This window comes from Hylaeus volcanicus, chromosome 2 (genome assembly GCF_026283585.1).
Source record: "Hylaeus volcanicus isolate JK05 chromosome 2, UHH_iyHylVolc1.0_haploid, whole genome shotgun sequence".
Classification (NCBI taxonomy): Eukaryota; Metazoa; Arthropoda; class Insecta; order Hymenoptera; family Colletidae; genus Hylaeus; species Hylaeus volcanicus.
This window is the reverse complement of record NC_071977.1, coordinates 16,086,828-16,100,149: the sequence shown is the minus strand read 5'-3', so window position 1 is coordinate 16,100,149 and position 13,322 is coordinate 16,086,828. Positions and strand designations below refer to the sequence as shown.

The window sequence follows — 13,322 nt, the reverse complement described above, 5'->3', positions numbered from 1 at the left end:
TATATATATATATATATATATATATATATATATATATATATATATATGTGTGTGTAAATATATATATATATTCAATTCTCGCGAACTCTAATGTGTAAATGTCTATCTAAAAAACGTCCCATATCACATTTTGTTTCTTTAATACTATGTTTACATATCTATATCGCTTTGTGCTTTTTGTACTTTGCCCTTTACTTAACGATTGCAATAAACTATGTTTTTATCTCTTATACAAACTATGAAGAAAAAAAAACTGTTTCTTTTTTCTTTTCCTTATATTTCTATCCCTATTACTACCTATCACTGTTTTCCTTCACTATTTTGTCCCTTGTATTTTCTATACTTAGTGTTTTCTATGCGTTCAGTCCTTAGTATCTGTTCAGTCTTTTGTTGATTATTACAATTTTTTTCCTATTTCCTTCAAAAAGTTGTCTATCGTCTTGAATATCTTCAATTTGTTCGTGCTTATCAGCGCTATCGCCGATTTGCCTATCTTCTCTATTTCTGGGCCTATTCTTTCCCATACTTTTGTCCTCTCGTAGTTGTACAATCCGCACTCAAACAGCACATGATCTATGCTCTCTTCGTCTTGTCCGCAGTCGCATCTCGGATCTTCTATGATGTTTTTTCTTGCTAACGACCTTTAAGTTGTAATGATTGCATCATATTCTCGAGATAGTTCTTATCGTATCCCTTTCTAGCCTGTTTTTAAACTTGTGGAACCACGATTTAAATCTTGCCCTTTTGTGGTCTGGTCCTATCTCTCTCATGAATAGCGTGCCCTTTTCTCTACCTATTTTCATTACTTTTTCTTTGAATTTGTTCCAAAATTCCTGTTTCAATTCCTGTCTCCTTGGCTGGAACCTTGAATCCTATATCTGGTGTATTTATCGTTTGTCTTTTGGCTTCTTCGTCAGCTCTTTCGTTACCTTCGATGCCTACATGTCCTGGTACCCATCCTATGATTATTTTTCCTTTTTTGTTTTCTTTTATACTTCTCCACGTCTTTCCTATCCACGGGTTTTCCCTCGTTTCCCTATACTTTATGTTCACATTCTTCAGAGCCTCTATCGCTGACATCCTGTTGTTTCCATACGTTATTAATCCTATTCCGTTCGATTGTCTTTCTGGAATTTTGCTCCCGTCTGTGAATATAGTTACTGCTTCGTTATCCATGTTGTGCGTGAACTTAAAGAATTCTATTGTTTTGTTTATTGGAATTTGTTTGTCTTCTATCAGCCTACTTGTTTTCGTGTCGTATTTTATATTGTTTACTTCTGCTTGTCGTTGTTCGTCTACGTTGAAGAATATTTTCCAGTTTTCGATTCTTTCCTCGTTAAAGTCCCTTTTGTGTATTATGTCTTTGTATCTGTACATCTTCCTGAATGCATCTTCTGATAGATTGTTTACTATGTTTACCTTTCCTTTCTCATTCCTTTCTATGAAAGGCCATTATCTTTATTAATCTCCTCGCATAATCTGAGCGTAGGATTGTCTGTCTTACCTTTTTCTATTTGATCTAGCCAAGTATTTGCATGCCAGAAATCTGACTCTGTCTTTATGTCCGATCCAGCCCGCCTCCGTGTACATCACGTTCAGCGGCATCGATATCCTGTATCCCATTGCCATTCTTATTGTTTTGGATTCTAGCTTCCTTAACTCTTCTTGCATCCCTTGTTGTTTCCTATCGCTGCTCCGTATTCCATAACAGATGTTAGTAGCGCTCTGGTCATCATGAGTGCTTGGTTCTGTTTTATACCTCTCTCTCCGTGGCATAAATAGTTTATTATGGGTAGCCTCTTTTTTATTTTGTTTATCGTGTCTGAAAAGTGTTCCTTAAATGAAAGTTCGTTGTCTATCGTTATTCCTAGGAATTTTGCCTTATTTACTATTTCCAAGTTGGTGAACTGGTCTTTGAGCCTTACCGTTATCGCGTTTTGCTTCGGTTGCTGTCCAAAGAATATCGCTTTTGTCTTTTCTGTTGATAGTTCCAATTTCCTTTCGTTTAAAAAGTCTCCTAATTGAGAAATGCCTTCTTCCATTCTTATTGTGGTTTGCGTTATGTCCTTTCCCCTGGTTAATATTGCTATGTCATCCGCGTACTTTATGTATCTCACCTCATCTATTTTTATCGTGTCATTTATACCTGTGATATATATATTGAACAGTATTGGGCTAAGTATGGCTCCTTGTGGAACTCCTATCCTCCACGGTATAGTTATTTCCGATTCTGTAGTCGTTTTTATTCTTACCATTCTATCATCCAACCATACATTTATCCATTTGATGATTCTCCTTGGGCAGCCTTTTCTCTCCAATATCTTTATCAATATACCCAAGTCTACATTGTCGTACGCTCCCTTTACGTCTATAAACGCAGCTGCTGACTTCATGTTGTTCCTTGTATTTTGTTTCATTTGTGATACCACTTGGTTTAAATTGTCTATTGTCGATCTTTTTTTCCTAAATCCAGCTTGTGTCTCGTCTATTATTCTGTTTTTTTCTGCCCAGAGGGTTAACCTATTGTTAATCACTTTCTCCATTAATTTGCCTGGACACGATGTCAGGGTGATTGGTCTGATGGCTGCCTTACCTGGTTTGTCTATGAAACATATCCTTCCAGTTTTCCATTCTTTCGGGATTTTCGTATTCTCCCATTACTGATTTCTCTTTGGTAAAGAAATTTTTAATACCTTTCACTTTTTTCCAAATCTTTCCTACGTCTTTTTCCCTTGCTATGTCGTTTGTAAAGTTCGTCCAGGCTGCATCCTTTTTCCTTGTTTTCAGTTCTGTCTATACTCGGACATGATTATGAAGTCCTCCGTTTCTCCTGTCTTCCAGAGTTTATTCATGCTTTTCCTCCATTTTTTCCATGCCTCTTGACATTCTTCGTCCCACCAGAATTTTCTATTTCTATTGTGATTTTCCTCTGTCTTCTTCCTCTTGTTTGTTGATCTAAATATGTCCTTTTCTTTGTTTCTGTTTGTATTGTTCCCTTTGTCTTTTTTATCTGTTATTTGTTTGAATATTTCAATTATTGTCTCTGTCCATAGGTCGTATCTTTCGTCGATTTCGCTTAATTTTTCCATTTTGTTAAAAGAATTGTCTTTCTCGTACTCTAATTGTTCCCTAAATCGTCTCCAGTCCATGTTGTTTTTGTCTTTGTACAGTTTGTTGCTTCTTCTGTTCTTTTTGTCGTCTTCGTTTAGTCCTACGTCGTCGTTTGTCTGTATTTGAATATTTAAAATTTGATGGTCCGATCCTAAACATATATTAGATTCTGAATACTTTATGCAACTTGTGAGGTGTGGTTTAGTCACTATTAAATCTATGTTGGATGCTGTTACCCCTTTGCTCTGTCTCGTTATGGTGTCCGTATTATGTATTATTAAATTCCATTTATCTAACTCGCTGTCTAATGCTATTCCTGAACGGTCCGCGTTGTTGCAATTCCAGTTCATATGTTTTGCGTTGAAGTCTCCTAGTATTATAGTCTCGTCTGTTATGTCCAATTCGTTGAAAAGATCTGTCCAATCTTTCTTACTAAATTGTTTATTGGGATTCCTATAGAATAATGTTATTGGGAAAATTACTATATCGTTAATGTCTAATATTTGGAATTGCATGTATTCCATTTTGTTCGGAATGTATATGTCCCTATTAAATTTAATATTCATAGATTCTCTGTGAATAACTACCATTCCTGTTCCTGGTGTACCGTGTGTTTTTCTCCTTTCTGATATCGGTATTTCGTTGTGCCTGGTTACATATCCTTTTATATTTTTTAACGGGAACTCGTGTACCCATGTCTCGCATATACATAATATATCATAATCGTCTATAATGTTTAGTAAATCGTTGCTTTTTTCAACAAGACTGTGTGCGTTCCATAATCCTATATTTACATTATTTGACATCCTTTATACCTGTTTGAATAATATTAAGTTTATTTATTATAATATATTAAATTTTTTTTTGTGCCTTTTATTTATTTCCTACCTATTTCTAATTCTATACTTTTGTACTTTTATGTTAACCTACTTCTCTTTTTCTTTTTATTGCTTTTGTACTTATTTTCTACCGAATCTTATCTATTTTACAACTTTTCTACTATCTGATTTCTTTTTAACTGAGTAGCAATTGATTTACAATAAATCGAGCTCGACTTACCCTGATTCTTCTGCCTGTTCTTCCCAGGATGTCCCTCCGTCTGGGTATACATTTTTCTTTTCGACTGCTTCCATCGAGTCTTCCTTGACTTCTGCCTCTATGTCTTGTTTTTTAGGTTCTATCTCCTCTTCTGTGTTGACTATCAGCAGACTTGCCCCGTCTGTTATTACTTGCTTTTCTTGCTGGATTTCTTCCATTGTTTCCATGTCGATCTCTATATCCTTTTGCGTTTCTAGGATTATTATCACTACCTCCTTCGTAGTCTCTGTATTCCTTTCCTGTGTATCCTCCCAGTCTTCTTCCGACATGCATGGTACTTGCTTGTCTACGTTATTGAAATAACCTTTTACCATTGTTTGTCTCCATTCTTCTTCGTCTGCCTGTTTTGATGTTGATGCTCTTGCTTCGACTACATCTGTATTTTTTGGGAATCTTTATGTGTCCCTTCTTGTCCTCTCATATGTCTTTCCGAACCTGTATATGTCCCTTACTTTCTCCTGTTTCTCAAAGCTGTATTTTTCCTTGTCCATAGTATTTGCCGGCGAGTATTTGGGTAGATTCTGCCTCGAATTTTCCGGGCCTTTGTCTATTTTTATCTGTCTACGTTCCTTTCTGATTTTCCAATAACCTTCGTCATCTTTGTCTATTCTCTTTGGGTGTTGGAATCTTCTGCTTCTGTTTATTTTATTCATAATGAAATCCTCGATTTTACTTTCCTTGATCCAATCCAACAGAGGTTGAATATCCTGCTCTGTGATGTTGGTTTTTTTTCCAATTTTCAGTTGTTGGTTCTTTTGGTTTTCTTGAAAACGTGCAGTAGCTTTTGTATTCTTTGTCCATCGGATCCCTGTGGTATACTTCACTCGGGTATGGATCTCTCTCCATCTCTTCTGTTTAATTTAGTCTATCGTTCCTTCTGTAGTTTCTACCTTTGGGTGCCTCGTTCCTTTTTCCCCAGTACGAAGTCCTTATGTTACATTCTCTGTCTTCCCATTTTTCTATGTCTTCCTTCCTATGCCTATATTTTTCTCCTATTCTTGGGAATTCCTTATCATTGTACCTACAACTGTCTTTATTGTTCTGTCTGTAGCCTTGGCTTCTCCTTTCCTGGATACCCAGCTCTTTTCTCGCTGCCTCCCTGGCCTCTGTATACGACAGGTTCTTGTAAGCTGTCAATTTGTTTGTCGTATGCTCCCACTGCCACATCATGCACTCTCTGCTAAGGGCACTGTGTCCTTCTCCACAATTTACACATTTCTTTTCTCTTGAGCATTCACCGTGCGCCTCTCGCCCACAGTTGAAACATGACCTCGTTTGTATTCTACAGAACTTCTTAAAATGGCCAAATCGTATACAGTTGAAACACTGTTTTATGTTCCTTATGTAGGGGGTTATCCCCAAACTTGTGATCCCGTTATATATGACAAGTCTCGTTGGCAGGCTGACACCGTTAAAATTTATTAATATCAGCGGAGACTCTATGTAGCCGTAGCCTCTTTCCACCTGGACCCTTTTCTTCATTCTTTCTACTGTTTTTATGCTCTGTCCCGGTACAGCAGCTTTTTCGAGCTCTTTGGGTGAATACTCCCAATCCCTTATTACTCCCCATCGCTCCGTTGCTCTTTTAGGGATTCTAACTGCCATGTTTTCTATTCCACAATTGCACAGTCTTTCAAATACTTTCATTCCTGCTATAGGGTATTTAATATCAATCACCCCACTCTTTTGTTTATCATTTTGATTTTTTTAATATTTCTGTACTCACTTTGTACCGCCTTGAAGATCCTTAGGTAATTGACTTTTTTGCTCTTGGACGCTTTTTCGTAGTTTACAATAACTTCGAAGAAATTGAGGAAATCCTTCGAGTTCGTATCCTCCTCTTCTGGTATTTCCTCCTCTGTTAAATCGTGTTGCCTTTGTGTGGCTCCTTGTTCGTGGGGTATTCCGTACCACCCGACCACGTGTTGCTGCACGTCTCTATCTCCCCCTATTTTATTAATAAATTCTTTAATATATCTTTTTGCCTCCTCTTTTTCCTTTCTCTTACCTTCTTCAATTTTTCTTACTATCTTATTTCTACTCTCTTCGATTCTATTCTCTATTTTATGTTTTTTTACTTTTGTACTTTCCTTCGTCACTGTGCTTCTCGTTATGGGTAACTGCGCATTTTCTCTCCTTACTTTCTCCTTCTTTTTCCTCTCCTCATTTACTTTTTGCGCTTCCGCTTCTTCAGCACCCTCTATTTTATTCTTTACATTTCCTTTTCCGGGAGTCCTGCCACCCTCCAACTGTTGGAACTCCCTGGAATCCACCAGGCTAGGGAGTTTCCTTTCTCCCCTTCTTCTAGTTTCTTCCATTTTGTGATTTGGTATCGTCATTTCTCCTCTTCTCTCCTCCTTCCTCTTCTCACTATCCATTATAGCCTCACTTTTTTACTGCTTCACTTTACACTTGGTATTTCCTTGCACCACCTTTTCACTTTTTTCCATCCACACTTTCACTTATTCTCCTCGTTCTGTATTCGCTATTTTGCGCGTGTACGCGTTTTTTCTCGCCGGATTATTATCTTTTTTTCCAATATTTCTGTTCACTGAGTTCTATTCACATGTTTCCTCTTAGGGAACTTCCGCCATTTTTTCCGCCCTCATTGGCCGTACGTTTTCTCCTTCGACGCCTCCCATCTTTCTCTCTCTCTCCCTGGTGGAAGTATGTCTTCCCCAGGGAGATTAAAGTCCTTCAGGTTTCTCTTCCTCGAATTTCCCGCCTGTGATTTCCACCTCTACTACACTCCCACTCACTAATTTTCCTTCCTGATCCTTATCGGTGTTTCAATTCCCGCTCTTCCACACAAAAAAACCACAAACCGTTCCACGCTCTATCCACGTCTCTAGCCGTCCGGCGCCATTTTCCGCAATCGCGATGCGTAAACGTTTGTTATGAACTCTTGTATAGTTTCGAATTGTGTACTTTCAGTTTACAATCCCTCTACAAAATTTAAAAAGCATACGCTTTGAAACTATACGCGTGCTGGGAGCTGGACCCCCCAGACCTGCTGCTAGGCGGGGGGCTATGCCCCCTCGAAACTGTAAACATCCCTCAGGTTAACCGTGTACACACCTGCGTGGTGCGCTCACGCGGTCACGCTCCAGTGCCTTTCTCTAAGAAACGCTGTAGTGATCGAAGTAATTGAAGTAATAAAAATTTGAGAGAATGTTTATAACCGTGTATATTATTGGATAGTGAGATGGGCTGAGCTGAGATGATCCCTTAACGGAGTTAGCAGCCATGGCCTCAATGGGTATCCTGCATCTCCTATGGAAATTCATAGAAAAAGTGTGACTCAAGTTATGTGCTGATGATAGTGATGATAGAAATTCACCAAATTTCAACCATTTTCCTAATTCTCTACCAGTTTTTATCATTTTGGATATATGTGTTTCGTTTATGTGCCAAATCGATTATCATTGATCATTACATAATACAGTTGTTGAAGAAACTTATGTTAACAGATTGAAACGCGTAAAAGAGAGGAATTTTTTAAATAATATACACTGCTCGGGAATTAGGAAACTTGTAGTGGGAACTTTGTGAATTTCCATTTTATTCATACAAAAATTAGTAGCTACTTATAAAAGCAGTATAACTTATCCAGAAGATAGAAACCATTTCCATGATATTCATTAATACTCTTTAGAGCTGGCAATATATTACTATTGTTAAAAATATAACTATCGTGCGTACTCCCAGGGAATTGTGCATTCATATGTATTGTTCTTAAATCAGGATCACAAATCTGTAACAGCGATATCATATTCTTATAGTTGTGATGTTATTATTTCAGTTTTATTATTTTGTTACCGTACCAATTGAACATTTATGGAATGATATCCTTTACGATTTACGTATTGGGAGTACAAATTAGTTCGGTCCGTTTTTTTTTGTGGTGAAAAATGCATTTATTTCGAGAACAACATGAATTAACAGATTAATCAAAGTATTGTCCATCGCTGTTTGCTACTTTTTCCCACCTCTCAGGCAATTTTCGAATTCTATCTCGAAAAAATATCTCGTCTTTTGAGGCGATCCAAGTTACAAGCCAATTTTCGATTTCTGCGAAAGAAGTAAGTCTGTGACCTGCCAAATCGTGCTGCATACGTCGGAACAACAAGTAATCAGATGTAGCAATGTCCGACGAATGCGGCGGGTGCGGTAAAATATTCCACTTGAGCGTTTCCAAATAATTTTTCACAACTTTTACGACATGAGGCCGAGCGTTATCATGCAGAGGAATGACTTTATCATGTCTCTGATCATATTCCGGTCGTTTTTGTCGTAATGCACGGCTCAAACGAATCAATTGAAGCCTATACCGATAGCCCGTAATGGAATCGCCAGGTTGTAGCAGCTCATAGTATACAACACCCTTTTGATCCCACTAAATACACAGCAGGACTTTTAAACCATGAATATTCGGTTTTGGTGTTGATGTTGAGGTCAATGGCAATGATTGACCTGGCATTCCAAAAAAAAAAATAAAAAAATATACGCCTGGTAGTATTTTTTCTTCTTAGGGTTATCGTAGAATATCCATTTCTCATCCCCAGTCACAATCCGATGTAAAAAAACCTTTTCTTTGTTGCCTTTGAACCAGCTGCTCGCAAGTGAAAAATCGCCTTTCAATGTCTCTCGGTTTCAGTTCATACGGCACCCAATTGCCTTGCTTGTGAATCATTCCCATGGATTTCAATCGTACGGAAACTGCTTGTTGGATAACTCCCAATAATTCTGCAAGCTCCTCTTGAGTTTGACTCGGATCTTCATCGAGTAATGCCTCCAATTGATTGTCTTTTAATTTTTTTGGCTGTCCAGAACGAGACTTGTCTTCAACGCTAAAATCACCATTCTTAAAGCGTCGAAACCATTCTCTACATGATTTATCAGTTGGAGCATTGTCACCATAGACTTCAACAAGCATTCGATGTGCATCAGCTGCACTTTTCTTCCAATTAAAGCAGAAAACTAAAACCTCCCGGAAATGATGCTTAGTTAACACCAGTTAACAAAGTTAAAAACAGGGGTATTAAACGAAACTCAAAGCAATATGAACTGAATGTTATTGGCAGATATCTAACCTCTCAGAAACAATTGAAATCAGTTGTCAGTATGAAACATTCATAACAGCCAGAGCCATCGTTTGAAAACGGACCGAACTAATTTGTGCTCCCAATATACGTATATGTTCTGGATACTCAAGATCACTGATGCCAGGTGCTACCGTACTATGGTAACGTAGTTGACATGGAATATTTATATTTATAAATACCACAATGCGCGCGCGGTACGAGGGTGTATTTTTAATCATTTTTGTCGGGCAAACGATGAATGTTTTTCTTTTTATTGATACTTTTACTCAATATGTACATAAATGAGACACTACACAAACTTTTTTAATCCAAATCTTACGAATAGTTTGCGGTGTACGCCGCTTCCAAAAGGACACTCCGACGAAGTTGCTGCTTGGTTCGTCCGAAAATCTGCGTCTGCTTTCAAGCGGTCATCGAAGACTTGAAATTCCTGCGTCGATGAAAATTTAGTGGTAATGAAACCATGTTTTTTTAAAAAAAGAAGCTGGAGTGAATTGATTTTTTTTTTATCCACGTGCCACAGTCTGGCGTAATTGTACTACTTCCTCTCTCAATAACTTAATTTCGACCATCATTTTTTTTACGGAGGAATACATCAACTTTATCATCTTATCTGAAAAATATTATAATTCACATTATCAACAATTCTATAGGTAAATATACCAATACTTTCGCAGTAATAATAATGTAACATTACCATTGAAGAGGTCCATTTCTTGAATCATTGGCATTTTTTTTTGACTTGTTTATGTCAATCCTTTCGCCTCGGCTGTTTTGTGTATGAGTCTCAAGACGATTCAATTGTGAATCAAGATGAATATCTTTTTTCCTCATTTGATCAATTGGATCAACTTGTGGGATCTCAATACATTTCGCTGAATGTGCGGTTGCTGATAATTGACTCTTAAGGCCGCGTGCTATTTTTTCGCGTTTTTTACCTTCGATTATTTTTCGTTGCACTGGTTTTAATTTTTCTGTCCCTCTTGTGTTTTCAGTTTCGATTCTCCTGTTCCGATTCTGAGGAATCAGACGTATCAGATTTATCTAGGTAAGCTGTTGGATTAAGAAAATAAATGAGGGAAAGCATAGTAATAATGTTGAGTTATCAATTATTCATTAGTATTTAAAAAAAACTCACACTTGTCATCATTGGATTCTTCTGAGTTTGAATCTGGTGGTAGATTATGTTTACTGAGCAACGTCCCAGCATTACCAACGTTATCATTTGTATTTTTAAAAAGTTTCGTCGTTGCTGCCGCTTTCGATTTCCCATTATTCTCAGTGTCCGTTGTGAAGGGATATTCCTGAGATTTAAGCTCGCGTACTTTCTTCATTGCTCCTGCATGAGTTTCTGTAGGGTGAAAAATATATCATTGTCATACTGACGAGGAGACATCGCGAAGTGTGCACCGAATTTTTTAATCACATTTTGTTCATATGTAAGGAAGGGTGTGTAGAACAATATCTGCAAGTAAGAAGGGATAACTCTCTCTCGTTTTCGAGGAATAAGTTTTTAAAAATATCTAAATTTCGATTGACAAATGTCAACCGTACAAGTACTGAAGATATCATAGAAAAAATGTGGCGCAGTCGGTAGAGCGGCAGGTTGCGAAGTCAAATTTTTGTTTTGGACGCGGTTCAATCCTGGTAGGAGTCACTTATTTGTTTTTTACGTTTTCTTCTGTTTGTATCATGTTTTGTCAAGAAAACTACTTTTTTATATATTAAGATTATTTTTATAAAATATCGTGCAATTTTTATGATTTTTATCGCATTGAAAAAGAAATCAGGCTGTGAAAACAGTTTCTACAAGTTTTTAGGACAATTTACGTCATTATAGTCTGTAAATAACAATCTAATTATTTCAAATAAACATTACACACAGCCTTGCAAACTACCTTGCAATTAGATAAGCGCGTAACTTATATACATATTTACAAGTAAAAATAAAAATTGTACGATATTTTATAAAAATAACCTTAATATATAAAAAGGTAGTTTCCATAACCAAACATGATACAAACAGAAGAAAACGTAAAAAACAAATAAGTGACTCCTACCAGAATTGAACCGCGTCCAAAACAAAAATTTGACTTCGCAACCTGCCGCTCTACCGACTGCGCCACGATGCTTCCATGATATATATGTATTTTTATAAATTTATTTCTCGAAAACTAAAGAGAGTTGCCCATTCCTACTTGCAGAGATTGTACTACATACCCTTCTTTACATACGAAAAAAATTTGAATAAAAAATTCGGTGCACACTTCGCGATGTCTCCTCGTGAGACTTTTTATGCTGCCTTGACGAATTATTTCACATATGAAATAAAAAGAAAGACTTACTTGCGCGACCCACTGATGCGACTTCGAACTTGGGCTAACTTTCTGAGGCAGACATCTCCATTTTTATGAGTTTTCTAATGAGTACTTTATCTTCTTCATCATAAGGGTCTTCCATGTATTGCGCCATCCTTTATTTCGATCGAAGTCGATCCAATGCTTTATTAATCTGATTTTTTGGGGATCTGTTAATGAAGCATTCGCGCGTCCGAATCCACGAACGGCGTTGACGTGAGGTTGCTCGTTCACCCTGGCGATGGGCCTGAAGTAGATAGCAAGTTTTTAAAAAAAATCGACTTTTTCGTATTTTATTGCTATTCACGCTGGAAAAAGTCATCAAAACTGTGTCGCCCCGATGCCCTGGACTGTTGGACATGTAATCCACGCAACGAAACAACGTTCCAACCCTTACACTTGGGGGTGGACCACCCCTACCTCTGCCCCCCTCCCTTCAGCTCTGGGGGCAGTTTTCGAGACGGGACCTTTTCGGCATTCATCCTTAACGTATTGAGAACGAACATGGTGAATTTCATCGCCCTCCGATGCAGGGAAGTGTTCCGTTACGAAGGGGGTTGAAAATTTACGAGCTGTCCCCTCCCCCCTCACCCCAAAAAGGGCCTATGGGGTGCTCGGTATGAGTGATGGCATTTTCTGGATCAGGAGAGTCCAGAGATAGCATTGAGTCCAAAATCGAGACCGTCGTCCAAAAATTGTGGATCTTAGAGGGGGTGGGGAGTTGTGAGGGGTGGGTTTGTCCGAGAGCGATTTCAAGGGGTGCATTTTGTAGGGAGCATCAAACAGAGTCGCCTCAAAGGTTTTTTTTATTTTTTCACCACCTTCCGTCGCCCCTGGACCCCTCTGAAGTGCCGTTTTTCTGCATTACCCCTTTATGGGGGGTGAATTAACTCTTTATCGTCAACCCTCGTCAATGCAACTTTGCACACACCCAAAGGACACTTCAAAACTAAACCTCACGAAGTTTCCCGAAGATCGGTTGAAGACTCTCGGAGTTATGACGTTTTAAAATAGTGTCCCGTTTTTTTTGACGGCTAGTGTATATTATGTTAAAATGTATTATATTCTTATTTTAATACAGATTATGTGGATTAGGAAACCTTTTATTAACAAAATGTATATTTTTAACATATTTATAAGCTATTTTACCGTTAATCTTCTTCAGAAGAAGCATATATCGATTCCTCTTCGGATGATGTCTCTTCTGATTTTTGTGATGGAAAGAACATATCCAAGTACTCTTTTGCATATTCCATTTTTTTCTTTTTTCTAATTGACCTCATACTTGATAAAAGAGGGTCTGAAGTTAATAAAAGTCTATTGATGACATCTATGTTACATGATTCTCGACTACATTTTCTAGTATGATTTTGTCTGTATTGTCGAAAATATTTGTTTCTAGCTTCTGCGGCTTCTTCCGAAAGTTGTCCAATTGCTAAAATTGTATTCTGAATAACCACGGGTCCATGGATTAGTATTTTGTATAGTGTTGGACTCATAGGATGCCATGGATATAATTCAACATACATTACTGCAGTATCCTTGGCATACATTGCAAATTTGTCCGTATTAATCGTGTTTCCGCTTGAGATTACCTCTAATATTATTTTTAATCTATACAGGGTGTCCCAAAACTCGGGGAGGAGCCGGA

The 13,322-nt window shown here is 37.7% G+C and overlaps 2 protein-coding genes across 10 annotated transcripts in view; one reads left to right on the top strand and one right to left on the bottom strand.

The window, feature by feature from the left end:
• The window catches only part of LOC128884699 (rho GTPase-activating protein 32), a 238,015-nt gene that overhangs the window by 36,324 nt on the left and 188,369 nt on the right, over positions 1-13,322 (top strand). The gene's annotated exons all lie outside the window — the stretch shown is intronic.
• On the bottom strand, positions 5,065-6,587 carry LOC128884702 (uncharacterized). Of its 2 annotated transcripts, none has more exons than XM_054138280.1 (2): positions 5,936-6,587; positions 5,065-5,861 (listed from the first exon to the last, which is right to left on the bottom strand). In XM_054138280.1, exons 1-2 carry the CDS (start codon positions 6,585-6,587, stop codon positions 5,065-5,067), a joined length of 1,449 nt encoding a protein of 482 aa, XP_053994255.1. The 2 variants fall into 2 exon arrangements, with proteins under 2 accessions (XP_053994255.1, XP_053994256.1); XM_054138281.1 differs by having other exon boundaries at positions 5,065-5,858.